This window comes from Barbus barbus (genome assembly GCF_936440315.1).
Source record: "Barbus barbus genome assembly, chromosome: 47".
Classification (NCBI taxonomy): domain Eukaryota; kingdom Metazoa; phylum Chordata; class Actinopteri; order Cypriniformes; family Cyprinidae; genus Barbus; species Barbus barbus.
In genome coordinates, this window is record NC_136725.1 from 10843362 (window position 1) to 10870840 (window position 27479).

General features: G+C 40.6%; 1 protein-coding gene across 1 annotated transcript in view; it reads left to right on the forward strand.

The window, feature by feature from the left end:
• The window catches only part of dchs1b (dachsous cadherin-related 1b), a 107770-nt gene that overhangs the window by 74573 nt on the left and 5718 nt on the right, over window positions 1-27479 (forward strand). Inside the window, exons 3-17 of the mRNA XM_079411276.1 lie at window positions 7638-7826; window positions 12900-13131; window positions 13349-13585; window positions 14574-15620; window positions 15888-16075; window positions 16311-16407; window positions 16604-16761; window positions 19177-20026; window positions 22606-22845; window positions 23793-23918; window positions 24229-24438; window positions 24646-25512; window positions 26442-26555; window positions 26678-26889; window positions 27253-27404. Of these exons, the coding sequence (XP_079267402.1) occupies window positions 7638-7826; window positions 12900-13131; window positions 13349-13585; window positions 14574-15620; window positions 15888-16075; window positions 16311-16407; window positions 16604-16761; window positions 19177-20026; window positions 22606-22845; window positions 23793-23918; window positions 24229-24438; window positions 24646-25512; window positions 26442-26555; window positions 26678-26889; window positions 27253-27404 (4919 nt within the window). The remainder of the gene's footprint in view (window positions 1-7637; window positions 7827-12899; window positions 13132-13348; window positions 13586-14573; window positions 15621-15887; window positions 16076-16310; window positions 16408-16603; window positions 16762-19176; window positions 20027-22605; window positions 22846-23792; window positions 23919-24228; window positions 24439-24645; window positions 25513-26441; window positions 26556-26677; window positions 26890-27252; window positions 27405-27479) is intronic.

Here is a 27479-nt window from a genome sequence, read left to right on the forward strand (position 1 = left end):
GGCCAACGCGTCCTTGACCTTCGAATAATAGGCTGGGCAGTGAGAGTTGTCTTTGGAGGCGAAAAGGTCTACCTCGGCCTTGCCAAAGATTCTCCAGATCATTCGAACCGTCTGCGGGTGGAGCATCCACTCTTCTGAGGGGACGTTGCTCCGTGATAACATATCCGCTCCTTGGTTCAATCTGCCCGGCAAATGTGCTGCTCTCAGCGAGCGCAAGTTGAGCTGAGCCCACTCCAGAAGTCGCTCTACAATAAGGAAGAGGCGCTTCGAGGAGAGACCTCCCTGGTGATTTACGTAGGACACCACTGACATGTTGTCTGAGCGGATCAGCACATGTCGTCCCCTTAGCTCTGGCAGGAAAAACTGGCAGGCTCGACACACTGCTAGCATTTCTAAGCAGTTGATGTGGAGGTTCTGCTCCGCCTTCGACCAAAGGTCGGTTTGCCTTCGCACAGCGCCCCCAACCCATGTTGGAGGCGTCTGTTGTGACAACTTTCCTGCTGCAGACCATCCCTATGGCCACACCCTTTCTGAACCATCGTGGGTTCTTCCAGGGGACCAGGGCTGTTACACAGGCCTGGCTCACCCTGATATGTAGGCGATCATGTCGCCATGCGTGGGGTGGAACCCGTGGTTTCAACCAGCGCTGAAGGGGCCGCATGCGAAGCAGGCCCAACTGTAGCACCGGCGATGCTGTGGCCATGAGGCCCAGCATCCTCTGAAACGCTTTGACGGGGCGAGCGGTGCCGCTCTGGAAGGAGGCTGCGAGCTTTTAAATGGCCAGAGCGCGTTCCGGCGCTAGCACAGCTCTCATCTGAGCTGAGTCCAAAACTGTTCCCAGAAACGACACCCGTCGGCTGGGAAACAGCGCGCTCTTGGCAAAATTGACCCTGAGCCCCAGGCATTCTAGGTGGCTAAGGAGGAGGGCTCTGTGTGAGAGTAGTTGTACCTCTGACTGGGCCAGAATGAGCCAGTCGTCGAGGTAATTGAGAATGCGGATTCCCATCTGCCTGAGAGGGGAAAGAGCCGCGTCCATGCACTTCGTAAAAGTGCGTAGGGCCAGGGACAGTCCAAAGGAAAGGACCGTGTACTGATAAGCCACTCCCTCAAAGGCGAATCTCAAGAATCGTCTGTGATGGGGGGGCTATCTGGACGTGAAAGTATGCGTCTTTCAGGTCCAGGGAACAGAACCAGTCCTCTGAGCGAATTTGCGAGAGGATCTGCTTCAGTGTGATCATCCTGAACGACCTCCTCACGAGGGCGCGATTCAGGCGTCTGAGATCGAGGATGGGCCGGAGGCCGCCATCCTTCTTGGGAACGAGGAAGTAATGGCTGTAAAAGCCTGATTCGCTCTGAGCTGGAGGAACCATTTCTATGGCTCCTTTTTTCAACAGCATCATCATTTCTGAACGTAGAACGTGAGCGTTCTAGCCGTCTACAGAAGAGGAGACCACGCCGCTGAAGCGCGGGGGTCTGCGAGCGAATTGGAGTGAGTAACCTCGTTCTATTATCCGTATAACCCATTCTGACACTCCGGGGATGGCCCTCCAGGCCTTGGCCCGCGTGGCAAGGGGCTGGATAAACTCGAGTGGCAGGCCGCCAAGCGGGGACCTGAAGCTCGTGATAAGAGGGAGAGGAATGTGAAAATGTTTGTCTTATTTCCTTGCTATAACAGCGATCAGTTGTGTGGGCGCTTTTTGAAAGGGCCCAGTGTTCACAACAGTATTTACCACAAACTCATTGCCATCGGCACCCGGAGCTAAACGGGGTGTTTGGAGGCATGACAGAGGCCATTTGGGCCGTGGGCACAGCCCAGAAGCGTCAGGAGTCTGAAGCTGTCAGTTATAATCATAGTGACAACTTGCTTTCGATCTGCCTAAAAGGATCAACCACTCTTAGAAGAGGGGTATTAATTACCATTGTGTAAACACACCAGCAGATCAAAAGTGCCGCGCGCATCCTCTCAGATCCGCTCGTAGCGGACGAGGGGAGGGGCCATCTTCACTGAAGAAGGCGAGCCGAGATCAAAGAGTGAAACGCGGGGCTGCCCTGGCGTAAATTCACTCAAGCTTGATCGCGCGAACCCTGGAGCTTGCAGTTTCTTCCCCGAGATAACTGGGAGAGTAGAAACACTAGAGCAGGGGAGGCGTGGCCACCTTCATTGAAGAAAGGGACCGTGAGCGCGGCAGGGACAGACTGAAGCTTTCATAATGAAAGTAGCGCTGGCAGATCAAAGAGCTGCAAGAGGCGCTAATACTTAGTGTAAACACACTGGCAGATCAAAGACTGTATGCAGAGTGAAAAACGCGGGGCTATGCCGGCGCGAAAAATCACTCAAGCCTTTTTTTTTTTTTTTTTTATCCGTCTCCTTCTCCGAGGTGACTGGGAGAAGAGAAACGCGAGAGTCGGGGCCGCCCAGTGCAGCATGTTACAATGTGCACAGAAGGATTGAGCCACTCAATGTAATGAGGCGCGCTAATCCACACGCGCTGGCAGATCAAAGCGCTGTATGCAGAGTGAAACACACGGGGCTATGCCGGCGCGAAAAATCACTCAAGCCTGAACGCCCAGCCATGCGATTTTACCGTCTTTTTCTCCGAGGTGACTGGGAGAAAATAAACGTGAGTGGGTGGCCGCCCAGCGCAGCATTTTACAATGCGCGCAGAAGGATTGAGCCACTCAATGTAATGAGGCGCGCTAATCCACACGCGCTGGCAGATCAAAGCGCTGTATGCAGAGTGAAACACACGGGGCTAAGCCGGCGCGAAAAATCACCCAACCTGATTGCTCAGCCTCACTCGCTGTTCCTGTCTCCGAGGTGACTGGGAGAAGAGAAGGGGGGAGGCGGGGCCTGCTACATAGAGGACCGCGAGCAAATCAGAGTAAAGCCCGGCTTTCGGTGAAAGCAGGCTGCCTGTGTGAGCGCAGTCTCAGTGACGCACACACATAACTTTCCACTCCGGTCCGCCAAAGAGAATAGAGCCGCCCAATGAAGGAGGAGCTCTGATTCTCACGTGTGAACACCGGCGGATCCGAGCGCTGCAGGAAGCTCCGTGGCTCTGATGTTTCATTCTCCGAGCTTTGCTGAGAGAGGGGAAACGGGAGAGCGGAGCTGCCTCCACAGAGACGGACAGCGAGCGGGAAGAGCGAGACTCATACTCGAACGAGCTGTCTCAGTAAGCGCGCAGTCAGTGCGTGGGCGAGACCCAGACAGGCGGCACGCGCTCACTGCTCTTTTGCATCGTGCAGGATCCCCTGCACGAGCCACACTCGCTGTTGCGGCATTTGCAACAACGCCGATAAATATGCATTTTTATAGCACTCACCGGATGGCGGCAGCGAACAGACCGGGGCTTCTGCGGGGCTGGAGCGCGGTGAAAGCGGCGTCTCAGCTGGCAGGAGGTCTCTGGCTCAGCTGCGAGGCGTGTCAACGGCGAGGCGGCTTCTTGGGATCAGCGAAGGCGAGATGTCGTCGCTGAAGGAGAAGAAATCTGAGGATCCTATGGCGAGACGGCTGATTATATAGCCAGATAACCCCGCCCATTCTGGCGGGATCTGGCGGGCTCCGTCGCCATAGGCTCGTGCAGCTCCGCTGCCGACACATTGGTTCGTTTTATCACACTGCACAAACCAATGATCGTGCAGTTTCACTGCGTGATTGAATAAGGCTTCAGTAAAGGAGAAAAAAGGCTTTTTCCCATAGCGTCTTTAGCAAGACGCAGTACGAGTGGAGTATCGATAGGGAACTGTATCTTGTCATATATAAATACTTTGTGCATTGCACAAAGGTTTTTTATTTGTATTTTTATTAAAGGGGTCATATGATGCGATTTCAAGTTTTCCTTTCTCTTTGGAGTGTTACAAGTTGTTTGTGCATAGATGAGATCCCTAAAGTTGCAAAGACTAAAGTCTCAAAACCAAAGAGATATTCTTTATAAAAGTTAAGACTCTGCCATGCCCCCCTAAAACGGCTCGATGTGGAAATAATGCCGCCCAAATGTTCACGCAAAGAAAGAAGGCGTGGTTTCAGTAACTGCAGTAGTGTTGATGTAGCCATGTCAGGGAGACACAATTAGTAGATGCAATTAGGAATCATTGGTTAAGATTTGTTTACAACACAACAGCACGACCCAATTGTTCGAATTTGTGCAATGCATTTTATGGACGACAGTTTCGTGAACCTAGTAGAGTACAAGGCTAGCTATGCGCGGTCAGAAGGTCAATTCCGACTTCGCTATGACAATCTGGCGCTTCTGAATCAGCGACTGTAAGTATGTTTTGTTATTAGTTCAAGTATTTGCTATTGACCGTTCAAATGCAGAGTTTTGTGCATAACACGTCATTTGTGTGTGTGTGTGTGTGTGTGTGTGTGAGGGGAACAGGGTCACATCACAGCGGAGTGTACAGCCCGTCAAAATCATCTTAACGGCGGCTTGTGTACTGCAAATACATATGAGCATCATCACTGTGATCTGTCACGTGACTCTGTTCCCCTTTTAGGCTTGAACTAATAAAACTAACTTGAAAGCTGAAACTCAAGATTATGGTAAGGGGCGTTACATTTCCGATGCGTGCTTGTGGTGTCCGGCCAATCACAATGCACTGGGTCAGTTGCCAATCAGAGCAGACTGCCCTTGTTGGAAGGAGGGGCTTTGTAGAAAACGACTTGACGTCAACTTGACATCATTCACCATAGTAATCACTGAATATTCAAAAGATGCCACAATCCTGCACAGAACGGCTCAACGGCTCTGTGTGAACCTACAGTATGGTGAATGACGTCAAGTTGACCGTTCCAAGATGGCGGCTGCATCTACATGCTTGGAACGGTCGATTAGAGCGTCTATATATGTCTTTGGTTCCAGGCAGGTCTTGACCGCATTACAGTTCCATATCAAATGGATTCAGTTATTTCCACTGATCTAAATATCAATAAAAAGAAAATAAAGTTCTCTAATATAGATTAGTGGTAATTTATTTCAAAGCAGCAAAATAACTAAAACCCACAACGACACTGCCCAAACACATAAATATATTAACTTAAGCAATATTATGATAGAACATTTCCATGTTTTGCCACAAAATTACATTTTATGAACATAAAGCACGTACTCTATATCTCCCACTCTCTCTCCCTTACAGACGTCTGCACATACGGAAACGGTGTGAAAAAATATATATATTGATCTATATTTTTTTATGGCTCTAAAGTTTTAGTAATGAGGATTTTGCAACATTTTTGCAAGTTTTTTTTTATTATTTAAATCCATTTATTATTTATTTTTTTAAATACATTACAACAAAAACCATCATGATAAAATATTTGTCAATTTATACATTTTCATAGTAACCAGAATTAGATTTACTGAGGATTTTGGTAACAGCTGACAGCTGAACAGGACAATCATCTTGCAGCCTTTATACTTCCTGTTTTTACAAAATATTATTATTGGAATAGATATTGGGGGGAAAATATTTTTTTTTACAGTCCTCATAAATGGCACCAAGCAACGTTATGAAACTTCTTCCAGAGTCAACCGTATTAAATATTTGCAGGCTCGGCAGAGTCAAAGGTCATTTCCTCTTGATGTTTTGCAAGGAGCCCTTTATTGTGTTACAGGCACGAGGGTCTTCAGGTCTTTCTGGAGTTGATGAATGGGAAGGTTTGTGGACCACCAGAGTAATTTTGTTTACAGAGTGCGGCAAGATGTCACTGCATAAAGCAGAGTTGAGGGGTTGTGACCTCAACCTTTCCGGTAGCAGAAGCCCTGTTGAGTAAGGGCCTAGGATTCCTGAGTCCTGTACAGTTCTCTCCTCTGCTTTACCATGTCTGGACTGTAATGTGAATCAGCTGTACAGCTGCAGTTATACGGCCGTGACAATATGAAGATTATCTGTGGTGGTGTGTGTAAAAATGTGATTGCGGTTTCTTTTAACTGTATTATGAGTTCAGCTGATTTACTTGCTTCAAAACAGCAATTTTCATAAACCATAATTCTGCATTTCATGGCTCTCTGGAAGGCTTGATTCTGACTGGTCACTTGCTGCATTCTGCTGTCAAATATTTTCTGTATAATGACCATTAAACTATAATTGTCTGTTTTGCCAGGCTACCACATTTTATGTTTCTTGTATCATTCTACAGCCTCTTTCTTCTAAATAATAAAATTATGTCAATATTTCATTGCATTTATTTACTTATTAGATGTGTGTAATAAGGATGATAACGCACAGTCATATGGTCATTATCGCTAAATAAACCCCTTCAGGGTGATACGAGGCTCCTGATCCCCCTGTCTGGGTTTATATTGTGATAATGACCAGCTGAGTGTATATTATCCCTTACTTAATATCTTCTTAATGATTATATATGAACTGTTGGCAAAGATTTTGGTAGGAAAATGCAAATAGAGCTCAATTTCTCCTGGTGTGTTCAGTTAGTATGAATTTGACCTGATCTCATCCAAAATGTGTGTGTGTGTGTACACACACACACACACACACACATACAACTGTAAGATTCTTAATGGCTTTTTTTCTTGTGTCATAGCGCTCACCAAGCTGCATTTATTTGACCAAATATCTGGTAAAAAAAAAAAAAAAGTGTAATACTATGACATAGTATTACAATTAAAAATAACTCTTGTCTGTTTTTATATATTTTTAGATTTTTCTTTTCCTGTGCTGTATTTAAGCTTTATTTATTTATTGTTTGTTTGTTTGTGGAAACAGTGTTTCCTTTTTGCAGGAATTGTTGATTAATAAAACTTTCAGAAGAACATTTATTTATAATATTTGATTTATAACAGAAACCAGCACACAGAGAGGGCAGGATTCCCAGACAAACAAAGGCTTTTGCGATTTGTGGAAGCATAGAAGAAAGAGATCCAAAACATTTTTCCCTTTCCTTGCCTTCAGCAACTGCACCAACAGTCCCTGAAATCTCCTGAGAATATGTTGAATTCTCTCAGTAACATTTGTCTCTCATGAAAACAGTGTTTTCAGTATTGTACGGCTGCATATGGTATGCATTTGATGACTCTACGCTTCTGTCCTCACATTAATGTTGCCGTAAATTGGCCAAAGCCCTTCCCGAAACACAAGGCCAGATTTTTCCGCTTGTATCAGTCGTGGCGTCCTTCACCACGAGAAGCTAATGCTGAGTTACCTCCACCTCATTACTCCTTAGAGTCTCCCTCTCTCAGCAAGAGTGGCCCTCTTTCCATAGACATTCACCCAGGCATTCAAGGGCAAGGATTGTGAATCGTAGAGTGGAGACACTTTTCATCCCTGCTGCTCTCTCTCTGCCTTCTCTTTCTGCCTTCTCTTTTCTCCCACTTCACTCTGAGAGATTGATGAGACAGGTGTGGCCAAGAACAGACCGGCTGGCAGTAAATCCATGGTACAATCAGCTAGAGGACAGAGAGAAAGAAAATACAAAGGGATGGGGATTTATGTCTGGAGTGTCTTGGTTATTTAATGAGTCTGTACTGAAATCTTGGCATTATGGATTAATTATGTTAATGAAAACATATTAAGACCTCTGAATCTGATCTTCTTGTACTCTCTGGAGACGAGGGTTTATGACGTCAGTCGACCATAATTCTGACAATGTTCTCTGTGTTTGTGCTCCACAGGTAAAAGCAGACGATGCAGATGGCGGGTCGTTTGGGGCCATTACGTACTCGATTGGATCTGGGCCAGCTAGTGCTCCACCCAGCCAGTTCACCATCAATAAGGAGACTGGACAGATCTGCACCAGTGTGGCTCTGGATCGAGATGAGGGATTGGACAGTTTCGACTTCACTGTCACTGCAACGGATGGGGTGAGGGAATGAGTTTGTAGCTGCCTCATACAGGAATATCCTGGGCTCAATCAACATTTGTGTCCTTTATGTATAATGCATTATAAAAGTAGTTTTAATGCATTAATTATGCTTTGTAATGTACCATATAATGCATTGTACAATCTCATGAATAATTGTAACCACAGTCAATACATTATAACACTAATCAATTAATTGTTACACTATGCATTTGAAATTCAGTTATAATTATTTACGACGAGATATAATGTATTGCAGTGCACATTATGAATTATTGTAATGCATTATACCCTTTGATAACCATTTATAATGCATTATACATAAAGGCTTTAAGTAATGAGTTAAAAATTTCATTCAACTTTACGGTGAGGTACTTACTGTGGAAGTGAATGGGGACAATTTTTAGTGGATTTAAGACCAGAAATGTGATTTTATGCAAATACATTAATTCATCTGTTAAAAGTGTTATTTGAGCTGTGAAATTGTTCTCATAATACTTATAGTCATTTTAGGGTATTTGGTGTTATGTTGTCATGGCAACGAAATTGTAAATATGGCAATAACTGTACACTTTTTCACACTAAAATCATGTCAACACTCATATTGCTTGCACATTGTTTACATCTTTTAGCAACAATTTTGAAACCATGAGTCTTTTAAAACTGGCCCCATTCACTTCTGTTTTTAATAGTAGCTGCAGTAGTTTTAATTAAAGCTTAAATAATATATAAATATTTTAAAACTGGCCCCATTCACTTCTGTTTTACTAGTAGATGTAGAATTTTTAAATAAAGCAGAAATAAAATATAAATATTAGTAGAAAACTTAAATGAAAACTTAAATTTAGAAAGGTTTCCTTGGCAACTAATTGAAATTGAAATAAATAAGATAAAGATGAAGTACTAAAATTAATCAAACAAAAACTGAAGTAAAATAAATTAAAGCTACAGTATGGAGAAATAAAAAATAAATAAATAAATAAAAACAAACTAATACATGACAAAAGCACAGAACAAAATGACTGCAACTAAAATTAATTCAAAATATGAATAAATACTATAATGGTATCTAAATATTACCAAAATAACACTGGTCTCACTATAACCAACATTTATTAGGGCCCAAGCCAGTAAGGCGCAGGGCCCTATTGTTCTTCTAAGGATTATTATTTTTTTTTTTATTATTTTTTATTTCGACTATCCGGGTACTTTTGGGGGCCTTAACGTGCCCGAAAACTCTTGAAAATTGGCACGCACGTTGGAACCTGCGGCCATTAGGACGCGGCTGAGGCTGGGACCCGGGCGGGGCACAGGGGCTCTACGGCGCCCCCTGGAAAATTGTCAGAAAGCTTGATGTATAGCTCACACATACTTGCACGTATTCATATGAAACTCGGTACACATATAGAACTCATTGAGCCGAACAACTTCCGTGCAGCATTTCATAGGCTCCGCCCAACAGGAAGTCGGCTATTCAGGGCTGTTTAAAAAGCGCATGTTCTGGAATTTGATATACTCCTCTGAGGATTTCCATACGATTGCCACCAAACTCGGTGAACATGATCTCAAGACATTGGGGATGCTAAATTGCGAAGATATTTTTGATATGTCGAACGGTTTGCCCGTGGCGAGGCGATGAAGTTATGGCGAAAAATGAGACCCAGGAAATGCCTAATAACGTCCACATACATTGTATGATGTAGATCAAACTCCAGTGATTTGTTCGTTGTATGATGCCGATCGGATAGATGTGACTATTATGACTGAAAGTTATAGCGCCACCAACTGGCTGCAGGAAGTGTGTCGTTTTCAAAATGCTTTGAATTCAGCATCTTATTTTTACTCGATTTGCTTCAAACTTCACCAGAATAATGTCAAAACACGGCCGATGTAAAACTGTGAAGGGAATATTGATATCTAAAATTATGTTGCCATGGCAACGTGTCAAAGTTGAAAATTCGTTTCTGGTGATTTTGAGGCAGATAACATGTTTAGAATGTCATGAAACTCAACACACATATGAGTATTAATGATAGTTAGACACTGGAAAAAGCTCATAAACGGGCGTGGAAGAGGCACTCTATAGCGCCACCTTTTGTCAAAAATGAGGGGGTTAGTTTTAGCTACAGACCCCAAACTCGGTACATAAATTGTTCTAATTAATCCGGACAACTTTCTAATTTACAGTCATTAGCTACGACCAACAGGAAGTCGGCTATATTTATTTTAATGTGGGTTTTTTTTAAAAACGGGCTGTAAACAAATTAATACTCCTCCAAGCAGAAACACGGAAATCACACCAAACATTTTTTATCATGATGCCAAAATACTGAAGATGCTAAATTGCGGACGGATTTAGGATATCTTGAACGATGATTTAATGGCAATTTATTAAAGTTACAGTAAAAAAGATAATTTTTTTTTTTTTTATCTTTTAAGAGCAGCTTCCAAACACTTCATAAAAAATTACATACACAGAACAATACAGTCTGAGGATATGTGATTAATTTCATGAATTTACAATACACTATGCAGAGGAGAAAATTAAAAAACTATCAGAGCTGCTTTTGAGTTAGAGCTCCCTGCCAGCCTGCCTCTGAGTGAGAGGTCCTGTCAGCCTGCAGCTGAGTGAGGGGTGGGGGTGGGGTGTGAGTGACTGTGTGAGTGACTGTGTGGATTGAGGCAGTGGGTGAGAGAGAGAAAGAGAGAGAGGGTCTGTTTTTTAAAATCTTTAAAAAATGCTTATAAATCATTAAAGATTTTGATAACACTTTATAATAAGGTCTCAATTCTTAACATTAGGAAATGCATTAATTAACGTGAACTAACAATGAAAAATATATTTTTACAGCATGTTAATTCTTCCATGATAGTATGAACTAACAAAGAACAATTTTTTTAAAGCATTTATTAATCTTTTTAATGTTAGAAAAATAGTCATGTTCAAAAGATAAACTTTAAAATTTAATAATATATAAACACATTTTGGATTAATATTGATCAACATTAAATGGTATATAATTATTAATGATTATATATATATATAATGATAGCTACAGACACCAAACTCGGTACATAAATTGTTCTTATTAATCCGGACAACTTTCTAATTTACAGTCATTAGCTACGACCAACAGGAAATCGGCTATTTTTTTTTAATGCGTTTTTTTTTTTTTTAAACGGGCTGTAAACAAATTCATACTCCTTCAAGCAGAAACCAAAAATTCACACCAAACATTTTTTCACATGCTTCCAAGATACTGAAGATGCTTCATTGCGGACCGATTTAGGATATCTTGAACGGTGATTTAATGGCAATTTATTAAAGTTACAGTAAAAAAAGAACACTTTTTTTTTTTTTATCTTTAAAGAGCAGCTTCCAAACACTTCATAAAAAATTACATACACAGAACAAGACCGTCTGAGGATATGTGATTAATTTCATGAATTTACAATACACTATGGAGAGCAGAAAATTAAAACTATCAGAGATCTGCTGTCACTGCGCTCCTAATGTGTGCGGTGGGTGACTGACTGTGTGAGTTCAGTGAGTGTGGAGGGGGAGAGAGAGAGAGAGAGAGAGAAAGAGAGAGAGAGAGAGAGAGAGAGGGTCTGTTTAAACTTCTCAATAAAATCCTTAAAAAATGCTTATAAAGCATTAAAGGTTTTGATAACACTTTATAATTAAGTCTCATTTGTTAACAGTAGGGAATGCATTAATTAACATGAACTAACAATGAAAAATATATTTTTTACAGCATGTTAATTCTTCATTGATAGTATGAACTTACAATGAACTAACAATGAACAAAATATTTTTAATATTAGAAAAATAGTCATGTTCAAAAGATAAAACTTTAAAATGTAATAATATATTAACACATTTTGGAATTGATTTTGATCAACATTAAATGGTATATATTTATTAATGATGTTAACTAACAACAGTTAAATAATGTTGTTTTTTAACATTGGTGAATGCACAAATAACATTAAATATTAACAATATATTTTTTACTTTATTCATTTGTGTTAGAAAAAATTATTCATGTTAGTTAATGGAAAAATAAATCATTAAAACCTTTGGTAACTATAATAATTTCTCATTTGTTAGCATTAGTAAATGCATTAACTAACATCAACTACCAATGAAAAATATATTTTCACAGAATTTAAAGTTTTATATGTTGTTCTGTGTGTGTGTGTTTCACAGAGTTGATGGTTTGGATTAACCCTTTAATTGCCGTATCCCTTAAAACCAAACTGCCAGAGGGTTACTGTGATGCTTGTGCTCGCTGGGCACCGTTTTATCGATGCCACCGGGGTGGCGTATGCTGACGGCTTGGGCCCGTCATCGCTGCTCGCAGCTATATTTCTTTTATTATTATTATTTCTGTGGTAATAAACATTATGCCACAAGCGCTGTTTGTTGATCTTAAACTCAACACACAATGTTACTTTAAGGCCCACATTCTAAAAGTGTGAGACCACTTGGAAAATTGCTACATTTAATACACTTTTTAAGTGTTTGAGAAACCTGTTTCATTTGGAAATTTATATTCTACAGCTTTAAGAGTTGAAAACCCTTTAAAACTCAATTCCGAAGCATAAACGTTGATTTAAAAAACACCATTACTTCTATCATGTAGCACCTAGATGCCCAGTCAAATGCCCTGCTCAATCCTGTCTTCACTTAGTTGCCAGTAACAACAATCATGAGCTGTGTAAATGAAAAGGCAATAAAATGCAATGTCCCAGGGGCACATTGCTGTACATACACTCAAACTCACGCTATTTCCATTTATAAGCTGCTAGCAGCGGCCTGCATTGTTTCCCATTTCAATTATTAATGCAGCCATAAAATGCTGGCTGTGATGAACGAACAGCCCACTACACTGCATACTACAGATCACTGGCCCCTCATGACCTGGAAAGGCAATTATATCCCACTGTGAAGTTTTCTTCTGCATTATTACACAGCAGAAATCATCCAGATTGATTTGAGAGTAGTGTGACAGTATCTACAGTCCTGTCGTCTTTATCGTCAGTAATATGATATGATATTTTCCTGCAGGGAGGCCTTACATCCTCCGCCTATGTGAAGGTGTTGCTGGTGGACATTAATGACAACAGACCTACATTCTACCCTGTGAACTACGCTGTCAGCTTGAGCACACAGAGCACACCCGGGACCTCCGTTGTCAGGGTAACGGCCCACGACCCAGATGCTGGTGCAAATGGTAAAGTGACATATCACACTGTCCCTGATGGAGGATCCAATTTTTTTACCCTCAATAAAGACACAGGTATTTCAATTAAATTGATTTCAGTTTGTATGTATGTATGTCTGTGTCTGTGTGTGTGTGTGTGTGTGTGCGCGTGTAATTCCAGTAAACGGTTGTCAGGTTGAAAAAAGGCTGAGCAAATGTCCCCATCCGTATCATCATCTTTAACTTTCACAGTCTTCAGGCCTAATCGTATATCTTGTTTAATTCCATTCCCACTGCATTTTTTCTCTGTTAGGTGTGATCTCTCTGTCACGCTCGCTGCATGGAAAGGCCAACTCCGTCATCACCATGGTGATCACAGCACGGGACGGAGGCGGTCTCACAGCACCTGTCAATGCCAGAGTGAACATCAGCGTTGTGTCCGGCTCAGTGACGCCTCCGGTGTTCGAGCAGGCGCAGTACTTCTTCACCGTGTCTGAGGATGTGCTCCGGGGTACTGAGGTTGGCGTAGTGAGGGCCAGCGGCAGGAATGGTTAGTTTCAGCTTTTTCCATGTTATGTCTTCTTGGAGTTACCATTATATTGTGTAAAAATAAACTAAAATAAGTAGCCATGTGTTGCTGCATACTTTCGCATAGCTCTGCTAACCTCAGTGCTGCGGCTCTCTGAGGCTGTGAGACAGTCAAGGGTGCAGAAAAGCCTGATAGGGAATATTTTCACTCTCGCTGAGCCAGTTGTGCAAATAGAGCAGCAGCTGCAGAGTGAACCTCATTAAACAGTCACATCCATCACTGATTCCACTCTACCTCATGTTGCTGGGAATTATGATTCGTTGATGTATATTTTCTTATAGCACGGACATATTGTAGTGATGTTTAATGAAAAATAATGGGGAATTCTATAGGATGTATCTGTCTGTTCTAGGGATGCACTGATATTACAATTCTGGCTGATACTGATAAGCCAATTATTATATTTATGCATGGCTGATAACTGATAAATGGCCGGTATTAAAACTCTATAGTACTTTGTCTGAATAAATTTTAAATAAAACATTAAAAACTAAAATAAGTCATTTTTAATTCTATGTGAATTTAGGCATCATGACACTGTAATGTACAGTATGTAAAATATATGTTCATTTTGAGATTGGCTAAAGATTATATTTAATAGTGTTAATAAATTATTAATGTTTTTTAAGATGTAAGCGAGAGTTAGATGATGACAGTAATAATTGGGGAAATATGAATGCACAATATTCGCCAATACTTTCTGATATATATCCAATATAATCTGATATCTTTTTTTAAAATGAATTAATACTATTTCATTCTACAAGGATGCATTAAAGTGATAAAAAAGGATTGAATCGCTCAAAGGATGATCCATGAATCATCACCATTGTTTCCTTAAGTTTCTCCAAGAAAACTGTCATTGTGATAAGCATAGAAAGTCAGTTTAGATTAAATCATCTGCTAAATCACTGCTTATAAATCATATCCCATCTCTCTCTCACTCCAGGAGTCTCTAAGGGTGTCACCTACACTATCTCTGCTGGGGATCCAGATGGCTATTTCATGGTCGATGCCGAAACTGGAGCGCTCAGAACAAGCCTTCCTCTGGACCACGAGTCACGCCCCTTTTTTGACTTGGAAATTCAAGCGTGCAGTGGCTCCCCTCCAGCTTTTGAGGAGACTCGCGTTCGGGTCACCATTGCAGATGTGAACGATAACGCTCCCATATTTTTCCCATCATCCTCCGAGTCTCTGCTCCTACCAGAAGCCACAAAAATGGGTACTGTGGTGTACCGTGTGCAAGCGGAGGACCGCGACTCCGGCCCTAATGGACAGCTGAGCTTTGACCTGATGTCAGCTGGAGGGCAGCGCACGTTTGGGGTGGAGCGCAGCAGTGGGGAAATACGACTAATTGGGAGTCTGTCGTACGACAGCGTGCCACGCTACGACCTTCAAGTGATCGCGAAAGACAGCGGTGCACCTCAGCTCAGTGCTACGTTCAGCCTGGTGGTCCACATCCAGGCGGAGAACGACCAGGGTCCTGTGTTTGACACGATGACCTACCGTGTGGAGCTGAAGGAGAACACGCCACTCAACACCAACTTCTTACAGGTCCGGGCGCTCAACAGAGACCCCAATGGAAATGGAGGGTCGTCCAAAGGCTCCACATCATCTTCCATGCTGGCATACCGGCTCCAGCCTGATGGGGACGCGGCAGGTTTTGGTATTGCCCCAGACAGCGGATGGCTGTTTGTTAAGAGCGCTTTGGACCGTGAGGCCAAGGATATTTACCTGTTAACTGTGCTCGCCACTTCTGGAAGCGGCCAGATGGGGAAGACCGGCAGCGCGACGGTGAGAGTTTCCGTCACAGATGAGAATGATAATTCCCCTCGTTTCTCTCAGGAGAGGGTGTTCTTGGCAGTGAGAGAGAACTTGCCTGCGGGAACTGGTTTCGGGAGGGTGTCTGCTACCGACCGCGACGCTGGTCTCAACAGCCGTCTTACGTACAGATTACTCCACACGGACCGCTACTTCCAAATCAATTCCCAGACTGGTGAGCTGGAACACATTCAGAATAGACATTTGTTATTTATACATTTAGGAAATGTTCTAGATGAGGGGTTTCCTAAAAAGGCAGCTATACTATAATATAATAATATAATATATTTATATTTATTTCAGATTTATGAGAAAAAGTTTTTTTAATCATTTTAGTTTAGTTTAGTTTTTTTATAATTTTATTTTGTATAATAACTATAGACTAAAAATTTGCAGCATTCTAGACTGAGTATTCTGACTAACTCACATATTTCACATGTAGGTGAAATCAGTACCAGAACGGCTCTGGACCGTGAGCATCAGTCCAGTTTTCAGCTGATCGTGGTGGTTCAGGACAGTGGTACTCCTCCACGTAGTGCCACCGGAACAGCCCACATAACAGTGCTGGATGAGAACGACAATGCGCCAGCGTTCAGCCACACGCAGCCTGGCAGGGAGATTCTCATTCAGGCAAGAAACAGGCTGGCACAGACTATATTTAAAGCCTTAAATCAGTGTGTCATAACATAGGTGCTTTTGTTTATTAAAGCACAGTTTACACATCATAAAAACGTCATTACGTCTGTACATAATATCTTTCAAAAATTGTTTATGTGACCTTGGATACGTTCCCGCTCTTGAAGTTGTTTGAATCAAGTATAAGCAGCCAGACTGTGTTGTTTGAAACTTGCTTGATGTTTTCCAGGTTCAGGAGGGTCTTTCTGCCGGTTCTTTATTAGGAACTCTACACGCCAAAGACCCAGATGAGGGAGAGAATGGCACTATTTTCTACTCATTATCAGGTAAGCAAAAGTCTAAAATCTTTCATAAGTTTTGGGTCTTCTTATTGCCAGAGGATGTTATTGCAAAAAGGTAAAACTGCAAAACATAAACATACGTCCTTGCAGTTATCTTTGCGCTTAATGTGATGTATTGTATGGATAATTATGCTACCATATTTGTCTATATTTATGCTTCCATTTGTCCTTGCTTTTTAAGGCTCCAGAGCGGAACGTTTCTCCTTGAACCCAAACACCGGAGAGCTGCGCTCCTCGTCCCCCCTGAGGCGAGCTGAAAAAGCAGAGTACAGCTTCACCGTCACTGCCACAGACCGTGGAGCTCCGTCTCAGAGCTCTTCAGCTGCCTTACTTATACAGGTGAGATTATCCAGGCACTTTTTAAAACATCACTTTCAGTGATAGAAGCAAGGTAAGTATGTCAGACCCATGATGACCTAATGGTTATGATACATGTTGGAATTTGGTGCTCATGCAGGAGATGCAGGTTTGAATCTGGCTTGCGTCATGCCACAATCCCTTTTCCATTTCCATTTCCATTTTTTTAGTAATTTCAAGTAATTTTAGTTGAAGTCATTTTGTTATGTGCTTTGTCTTTTTTATTTTCTTTTTCTCTTTTCTTTTCTTTTCTTTTCTTTTCTTTTCTTTTCTTTTCTTTTCTTTTCTTTTCTTTTCTTTTCTTTTCTTTTCTTTTCTCTTCTCTTCTCTTCTCTTCTATTCTCTTCTCTTCTCTTCTCTTCTCTTCTCTTCTCTTCTCTTCTCTTCTCTTCTCTTCTCTTCTCTTCTCTTCTCTTCTCTTCTCTTCTCTTCTCCTTTTCTGCCTGTGCAAAACTTTCCAAGAATTGTTGTGTGTGGTTTCCAAGGTGCCTGTAGTATTTTTAGCATGTTTTAGCTGGTTGCTTCAAGTCATAAGAATGCACTTAATTAATTTTTTTGTTAATCTGACAAAATCTTAAAGTCCTGCTGCATGAGCACCAATGCGGACAAGTTTTCTTTCACTGTGCCAAACGATCATCATACTTACAGTCCCCTGAGCTGTGGTATCATTATTCAAGCTTGGAAATGAGCTGTGACCCAGAGGCCAGCTCCTGTCTATGCAAACACAAACACCTCAAAACTCCCAGGATTATTTCCTTTTCCAGAGGAACGTACTGTAACACAAAACCCTGTATTAATCCCAACGCTCAGCATGGAACTGCGTGAATCAGACATGTCAAACTATATCTTTGACAATAGGATAATTTTCATGACTTTTCATTCCAACGTAAAAGAATACATATTCTAAAGAGTTTGTTCTCTGCAGAATGATTCTCGCCAGTTCTCTTTTGTAGCGACATATCTTTAGTGCTTTTACAGATGCGATTTCAAAAAAGGAATTGGAGGCTAATTGTAGAGTGTTCAGTTGCATGTGATTTCTGTCCTCCCTGTTTGTATGGGGAAGATGAGAGTGAGGGAGCAGTGGCGTGAGAGAGAATGCACCTTTGAATCAAGTGTTCCCAGATGGCTCTGATGAGGCCCAGCTGTGGTTCCCTGTGATCAAACGGAAAGCTGCAAACCTCGGTAGCGCTAACGCCGATATGCTCGCACCACAGAACCTTGCACCGTAGCAATCTCAAGATAATATTTTACATACCATCAGGAATGCCAGCTTCATTTTGAAATCCAGTGTTCTTTGCACCTAAAAGAGAGCCCAGAAATGGATCAGCGTCAATCCTTCTGTTGCTTTCCTTCCTGTGATCCGGTATGCATGTAGTGTTTTGTTTTTTCATGGGGATATTAGTATGAAAGGCTTCACCTGTCAACCATTTTCCAGCTTTTACTGTACTTCAAGGACTTGGGAAATGATATCATGGACCTTTAATGTGGCAGGTTCACTCCATTTTAATCTTTCAGTATTGAAAGAAGTCTATTATGGTAACCAAGGCTGCATTTATAAAAATACAGTAAAACAGTAACATTATGAAATATTGTTATACTGTAATTCAAAAGAACTGTTTATTTTGTTTTATTTTATTTTATTTTAGTCTTGCTGCTGTAAGAGCAAAGCTGAATTTACTCCAGTCTTCAATATCACATAATACTTCAGAAATCATTCTAATATACTGATATGGGGCCAGATTTACCAACAGCTTGCGCAAACCAAAAGAAAGAATTAGCACTGAAAAGGCATGGACACAGTTATTTTTGTGCCTGACCTCATTGAATATGCATTTGTAGGAGTTTCCCTTTCAGACACAAAATTTATGGGGAGAGAGTATTAAAATGACCCATGCAACGCGATTTACTAAAGTTTGCGCTCGTCAAATTACTGGTATTTGCGGCATAATTTAATGGCCAAAAAAAGCAGGCGGTAATTTGCGCTGCTCTTGGTAGATTGCGCTGTTCATTATGGAAATGATCTGATTGCGTCTGTGTTCGTTAATGTGTGCATTGTTAGTAAATCATCCGCAGAATTTTACCATCGGTGCTTTTATTGAATTGCACTCTAATGCTAATTTGCCCTGTTTAGTAATTCTGGCCCTTGGTCTCAAGAAACATTTCTTATTATTACCAATGTCGAAAACAGTTGTGCTGCTTAATATTTTGTGGAAAAAAATTATAGATTTTCAGGATACTTTGATGCATTTATTTGAAGTAGAAATCTTCTCTAACATTATAAATGTCTTTACTGACACTTTTTGTCAATTGTTTGTAAATTTTCAGGTGTTTTGTCAAATATACTAGTTGAGCTTAAAATATAACTAACGTGTCTTCTGAAATCTTCCCAATCTGTAGGTCATTGGCTCCACAAGGTCTCCTCCAAAACCCAACACCCTATCCATGATGCTCAACTCAGTGGAGGGAGCCAAGCCTGGCTCTGTTATTGGCTCAGTTAGAGCGCATGACCAGCATGAAGTGACCTCAAACGGTCAGGTGACCTACCTTGTAGTGGGAGGCACAGATCATGAAGGAACCTTTATGGTTGACCGTCTCACAGGAGATGTGTACTTGGCTAGAGAGCTGGACTATGAAATAGGTTCACGGTATACTCTCCAGATCGAGGTGGACGATTTCTCCAAGGCCTATCCAAGCACTCACATGGTTCAGTTGGAAATCAACGTGCAGGACAGTAATGACCACTCACCAGAGTTTCCAGAAGATCCAGTGACGGTTGTTATTCCTGAGAACATACAAGCCGGTTCCTCCATTTACACCTTCCAGGCGACTGATAAAGATGGTAGCGGACCCAACAGCGAGATACGTTATTCTATCCAACAGCAGTGGCCTGACATCCCAGACCTTTTTAGTCTTGATCCTGTCACGGGAGTCTTAAAACTGGGCCAAGAGCTGGACCATGAGGAGACCTCCAGCCTGTTCCTGGTGGTCCATGCCACAGATTCAGCCTCAGATCCCAATCAAAGACTCTGGGGATCGGTGACAGCACGAGTGTTTGTCACCGATGAGAACGACAACGCTCCGATCTTCAGCTCCCCGACTGCCGTTAGTGTGATGGAGGACCAGCCGGTGGGCTTTGTGCTGCTTTACGTCATGGCCCGGGATGCAGACCAGGGCGAAAACGGCCAAGTGTCCTACAGGATCCAGTCAGGAAACACAGCGGGGCGGTTCGGCCTCAGCTCGAACAGTGGTAAGATTCATTACTTCGCTCTATTTGAAAAACATCTCTTTGTCACACCATGCTGCTTTATGGGCCGTTCATTCAAATCCTGAATCAATTTAGCAGAACGGATCAATTTCTTGAACGGTTATTCATGGGAGCACAGTTTTATTTTGGCCCAACGACCGCACCTCTTTGATTTGGTGCTGGAAATATGCATGTATTAGTTTGAAATTCCTCCCACTATCCAAGAATATGTCCATTTACAGCTCACATAAAATTAGATTAAATAGACAAAGTCACCTAATCGACTGAACAGCTGTATTCGATTTTCCTTCCATTATTGTCGAATGGTTTATGATGTAGGTTAGTGTTTTATTTCTGTTCTAAATCAGCCGTATACTATATACTATATATATTAAAGTTGGTTTAAAGCACACTGTAAAGTCACAGCTGATATTAGCCAGACACTAAGGAGAAAGTCTTCAAACTCTTTGGACACTTTAAGTAGGAGGTCTAGAGATGGACGTTAAGCACAAAACCAGAGCTACCGTATTCAGAAGCAGAAGCCAGCTCAAACATCTCAATGATGTGTTTAAAACTAGAGTGTGTTTGGTGGACTATAAATAAAAAAAGGAGGCCACACACAGAACTTCTCACAAACACACAATAATATTTCGCAGTCAGCAAGCAGTCAGGCTGCCATATCGACCACAGGGGTGTGTTTATCCTGAGTGACCCTCGCCTGGGGTCTTGCTGATGACAGCATTGCAGAGAGGTATAGCTGGAAAGGTTCAAAATGGATCCGTGACAACAAATTTCTTCCCTGGTCTTCATACCAGAAAGTCAGCAAAAAACTTCATTCTCAAATTCCGTATAGAGCATGGAAGAACTAAACTGAGAAGAAAAACAGGATGAATAAAGCTAAAATGAATGTCACGCTGTAATTATGGATATTGTGTTTGACTTCTATGTTGTATGAGCAATTTTATGTTCACATAGGACCAGCCTGAAGCATGCATAAATGAATGAATGAATGAATACATTTTATGATAAAAAAATTCTAAAATACCTAGAGAACAGTAGCACCCCCATTATTCTCAGTGACATTTTCTGAGCTGGCACATGTATTATATTATATTAAATATTATAAATAATCTATGTAAATAATAAATAAATGTTGAACTACATTTACTAAAACAAAAAAAATAAATTAAAGCTAAATAGAAATAATAAAAAAAACTAATAAAAATGACAAGCGCATAGCAACACTAAAACTTAAAAAAAATGTCTTTATATAAATATTTATGAATTATTATATTATATTAAATATAAAGATAAATCTTAAACTAAAATTCAAATTAGAATTAGTTCCCAAGTTTAAGTAATTTACCAAAACAGAAATAAAAAATAAATAAGATAAATAGAAATATTTAAATAATAATAAAAATTACAAAAGCATGCAACAAACTAACTAAAATGCAAATTAAAAATGTTTAGCATTTTATATCAATATTATGCTGTATAGCTTCAATATGGTACTCTTTCTAACGGTGAAACTCATCATTATTTGTTGTGGTGGGTTATTTTAAGTCACAAATTAACTTCTAGACTCGGCAGAGCAGCCGACTTGCCCAGCCAAGCCGAGCTTTATGATGGTGCCTGGCATGTGTGTGCATAATGAAATATTACAAATATGCACTTCTACATTTCAGCCTTTAGAGTACCTGCACTTTTTTGTGTGTACCGGCACTTCTGACATGTTGCCGGTACTCAGAGTAAAATCGTTAGGGTCTGGGTGATTAGGCTATATAATCCCATGTATGATTAGAAATTATATAGAAACTATGTAAATCACACTACCCAGGCGGGATCACCTCTCATCTCGACCAATCACGTGAATGAACGCAAGCAGAGTCAAGGGAGGCGCGCGGAGTAGTAGAATAATAATTCATTATTGATTACTAATTTGAATCAGTACTTTATAATGAAAATATCTTATCATATCTTAAAATGAAAAGAAGCAGGCTTTTGCAATCACATCATTTTAAACCATAAACGCCTGGAAAGTCCAAGGAAACAGTGAATGAATTCAAACAGAAAGCTCAAACCAGTGCTAATGCAGAGAGAGCACGGCCGATTTCATCAGCGATTATGGAGAGAATAGTGACTTGCGTCCAGATGTCAGTAAAATTATTATATTCAGTGTGTATTTGGCTTAAAAGCTAGATGTTTTATAATGAACGCTGATAATGCGGTGGTCAGAGATTTAGCGATTCTGAATGGATCCGTATATTAAAGGCAGGCGATTACTAGGTCTTTGGCATCTCCCTGTGGTCCTGTTTGGTTTTGCAGCTTGACTTGTGCTAATTTGTATTGAAACTTTTATTTAATTATTGATTGATTGATTGATTGAGACACTATACATACATTGTGGGTTGGGTGAGTACCGACACTTCTTTTTTTTCCAATTCAAGCACTGCAAATATGTATAGTATAAAACAGAACAGCTCCTTGACCTCGGTCACGCGTCTCCCGCCACAGGGCAAATGATCAGGAGGCCATCTGCAGCAGATTTACAGATGTTTTTCTCTTCCCCTCTTCTCCAGGCTCTCTCTCCATCCTCAAACCTCTGGATCGTGAGGAACAGGAGAGCTACAACCTCACCATTGTCGCTGAGGATCATGGGATACCCCAGCATTCCACCACTCAGGTGCTGTCTATCCAGGTGATTGATGTGAATGATGAAGCACCATGGTTTGAACGCAGTGAATTTGAAGCCCAAATCAGAGAGAACCAGCCAGCAGGAACAAGCATACTGAGGGTCTCAGCCTCAGACCGGGATCATGGTGAGGAATAGTTGATAAATTCCAGCAATAATCCATGTGTTAAATACGCCTTTACTTCTGAAAAGAATCACCCACATTTCGGGGTATTCCAACCTTTCAGATGTTCATGACCTGTGTCTAAAAATTTCACCATCTGGTTAAAGCAGTTATGCTTTGTTGTGGTGAGGGCAGTGTTTTTTTTAACGCTTCCTGTGGAGGGTTTGTGGGACTCATTCTCAGCCCCCTGGGCTCAGTGAGAGAGTATGAAGGAGAGATTGTTAAGACATTCTTCAGGAAGCTTTAATTGAGTAAGCAGGTGCTCGTGCCAAAGCTCGCTGACTTTGCACGCAATCTGGCACCCGTATGTCTTTGGTCCACACTTAACACTTGTATGGACCACGACTCAGCGGCTGAATCAGCAAAATGAACTACTAATGAAACCAGTATTAAATCCAAGATGAAAAGGTTTGAACCTGGATATTTTATGACATGTTACTTCTGTTTTAATTCAAATCAGGTTGTTCACAAACATCAACTTCCTGTTCACCTTCTAACGCAGAATGGAAGGGCAGACTTCTTATACTACGTTTTTTTGCAGTACATTTACTCTGCACTTTATGCAAATTTTCAGCATTATCTACTACATTTGTCAAAATGTTCAGTATACAACAGAGCACACTTAAATACTGTGTCCCAAATGCAATGCATCTGTTTTGACGTACCATTTTCAGTGCAAAACCATAAGTAATAATATCAACCAGGATCTTTAACATCTATCTTTTGACATGTTATTTAATCTGACTGCCAAAAATATTTTTAAATAAAGTTCAAAATTATTTAAATAAAATGTAAATTATTTATATTATTTTAATAATAAATTTTATAAAAAAATAATTTTGTAATAACTGGATGCCACTCATATGCAACATATGAGCAGGATTATTTATTATATTTCTATTTTTTTACAGGCAATAATGGGTTGGTGACTTACGGTGGTGTGACTGAGGATGGATTCACAATTAATCCTGAGACGGGTGTGCTATCAGTCACTCAGGTTCTAGACAGGGAACTTCAGGACCACTATACTGTAACAGGTATTAACTTTTCTATTTTTTCAGTCATTTTTATCATTTTATTTATTTATATATATAAAAGTTTTAGTCATTTAGTTTTTCAGCTTTAACAAAAAAAAAAAAGAAAAGAAAAATAAATTTTGTCTAAAAGAAATTGTTTTATTTGTTTTATTTCGGATTTATTTAAAATACAGTAACAATTAACAGTAACATCACTGGCCTAAAAATTATTATATTGTAATCAAAATATTATCTTATGTAATTATAATTTATTATTAAACTGATATTGCATTGAATAATCCTATTTTTATCTCTTTTGTCTATGCAATAGTGTATGCAAAAGATGGAGGCATACCCCCTAACTTTGCCATGGCTAAAGTGCACATCACAGTGCTGGATGTGAATGATAATGCTCCTGCTTTCGGGCGGCAGCATTATAGCCTGGAAGTGCCTGAGAACCAAGAGCCTGTGGAGCTGTTCATCCTCAAAGCCACAGACCTGGACACTGGAGAGAGTGGACGGCTGGAATATAAGATCACTGGTAAAACGATTTTGATTTTTAAATTGTTTGTACAGAGGAACATGTAGAAGAACTTCTACAACCAGAGTCTATAAGTTAAAACATACTGCATTTTGAATAATATGTGGTCAAAGCACGTTACTGTTTTTCTTCACATTGCAGGCTTGTTTCTTATGAAAAAGAAGATTGATTGTTAACAAATGTTGTGTCTGTGTGTTCCAATTCTAGCTGGTGACCCAGATGGTGACTTTCGACTTGATGGTTCCTCTGGAGCCCTGTCTACCTCAAGACCTCTGGACCGAGAGCAGAAGAAAGGTTATTCTTTGAAAGTGGTGGTCCAGGATCACGGCAGCCCTTCTCTGAGCAGCACAGCCACTGTGGAGATCTCAGTTCTTGATGTAAATGACAACAGCCCTAAGTTTGGAAGCAGTAGCTACACTGTCGATGTCTCAGAAGATGCTGCTGTAGGTTTGGTGGTGTTGGATGCGACAGCCACAGACGTAGATGAGGGTGAAAACGGTCAGATCTTATACTTTCTTAGCCAAGAGGCCAAAGGTGCATTCTCAGTACATCCAGACACGGGAAAGATCACAACTACAGCACTTCTGGACCGAGAGAAAAGAGCTTCTTACATCTTCCAAGTGTATGCAGTTGATCTATCACCCGCCGCTCCCCGCAACACCACAGCACAGGTGACCATTACCATCCTGGATGTCAACGACAATTCACCATTCTTCATCCAGGACCCGCTAATTATCAATGTGTCCAGTGGAAGTGTGTCCACGCATCAGGTGGTGGCCACCATGAGAGCAGAAGATAAGGACTTTGGAGCCAATGGTTCGGTGTTCTACCGTTTTGCAATGCCAGTCCGAGGATTTGCTATTAACTCGCTAACAGGGGAGATCCAGACCACTGAGAAGCTTCAGACACTGACGCAAACCCAGCGCACACTCATAGTGGAGGCGATGGACCAGGGCAGCCCTCCCCAGTCTTCTCTAGGAGTGGTTATCGTCTATGTGAAGGAGCAAGATTACAAGGGCATTCGATTCTCTCGCACTGCCAGAGATGTTAGCATACAGGAGAATGCTGCTAAAGGTGGGCAGCAACATTTTTTTCTTTAACATCAGCATTATTTGACTTTCTTAATATATGTTTCTGGTCATATTTTTATTCCCAAATTGAAAAAAAGGAAGAAAAAAAAAGAAATAGTCATCATTCATTAAAATAAAAATCATATTTGCTGTTGTTTTAGCTGACGTAATTACCGCCAAGCACATTTATGACAGGAAAAAAAAAAGTTAAATCAACATATTTTAGATAATTATATTTGGAAATAAATAAATAAATACAATATATGAAAATAATTATAATATTTATAATTAATGCTAATTATAAAGAGAATTGAAAATTATTTGTGCAACTTTTTTATATTTTTTATAATAATAATAATAATACTTAATAATTATAAAGTATAAATAATAATTTAAAGATAATTTAATTCCAGTTAGCATGAATGTAATACAGATTATGACAATAAGAATTTTTACAATTGGGACACAGAGATGATATTTTCCACGATCTGATCAATTCCAGTTGGCCCCACCCTACTCTTTTACTTACTTACTTTATTATTAATATCGTGTTTCAACAAAACACATTTCAAGTTTCTATAAGAAAAATGGGTTGCAAGTTTCACTTCAAGTTGACTTAAAATGCAAACAAGTATCAACTTTCATTAAATGCCATGTAGAAAACCCATTTTCTCACAGTACAGCACATTTCAAAAGTATACAGACCTTTTTTATTATTATTATAAATCGTAAACTAAAAGCTATTCTTTGTGGGTATCTTCATTTCAAAGCACTGGCATGAGGCAGTTGAAAACTTTTGCATGATGAAACTGCAGCATTGTATTTCAGCACTCACTGGCACAGTCAGTTTTGTGAAGCATTGAAAGCCAATCCTTCAGTTTAAGTGAATGTGGCAGAGGAGTATTGAGGTTTTTTGTGTATTTTTTCCCATAGGCACCGCGGTCGCCCAGGCTCAGGCACAGCACCCTGACGGCAGTCGAAACGGCATCACTTACAGCATCTTCAGTGGGAACAAATTCCATTCCTTCAGCATCAGCTCTAGTACAGGTCAGATGGGAACCCTGTGAAATATGAAAACAGTTTGATCTTGACAAGATGCATGCATGAACTCATCAGACATTAGAAAAATAATATTGCTTAGTTGACCTACATTATTGCTGCTTTCATAGGTGAAATCTGGGTCCAGAGCTCAAATGGCCTGGATTTTGAGGACACTCCAAGACTCCGTCTAGTGGTGAAGGCTGAAACTACATCCTCAAGCTCCTTTATGGCTGTCAACCTGATTCTTCAGGATGTCAATGACAATCTACCCCGATTCCAGCTGCAGAACTATGTGGCTTATATGCATGAAGCACAAGGCTATGACTTTCCCATCATTCAGGCAAGGAGTCTCTTATTTTTTGGTATTTCTAAAAGGTAATTGAAAACATATTGGGAAAAGTATTAAAACAAAAATGTTCTACAGATAACTTTGTTTTACATAGTTTTGCCATACTAGCAAGAGAGTTTAGAAACTTTACCCTTGAAAACGGTATTATTTTTGCTAACCATATAAAGCATTAAATTATTTACCTGTTTTTCTGCACCTGTTTCTGACTTCACGTCAGTAAGTGTCATATTTAAACCATGCATGATGTTGTAGTTCCTATAAAGTTACCAGATACTTGTACTCAAATTTAGCATCTGGCAAGTGTTTATTTCATACCCTGCCTGTGCTTAATCAGTCTGTTTTCGAATGCATTAGGTTGTGGCTGAGGATGTTGACCAGGGTCAGAATGGTCAGGTGACTTACTCCATTGAGTCTTCGAGTCAAAGTGGCCTTTTCAAGATTGACCCTCTAACCGGGAGCATCACAACTGCAGCCATTATGGACAGAGAAATCTGGACAGAGGCACAGTGAGTGTATATCATGTTTGCTCAGCCAGTGAAGTCATTGCTCTGCAGGTCTTTAATTTCCTTCTGTTCTGTGGA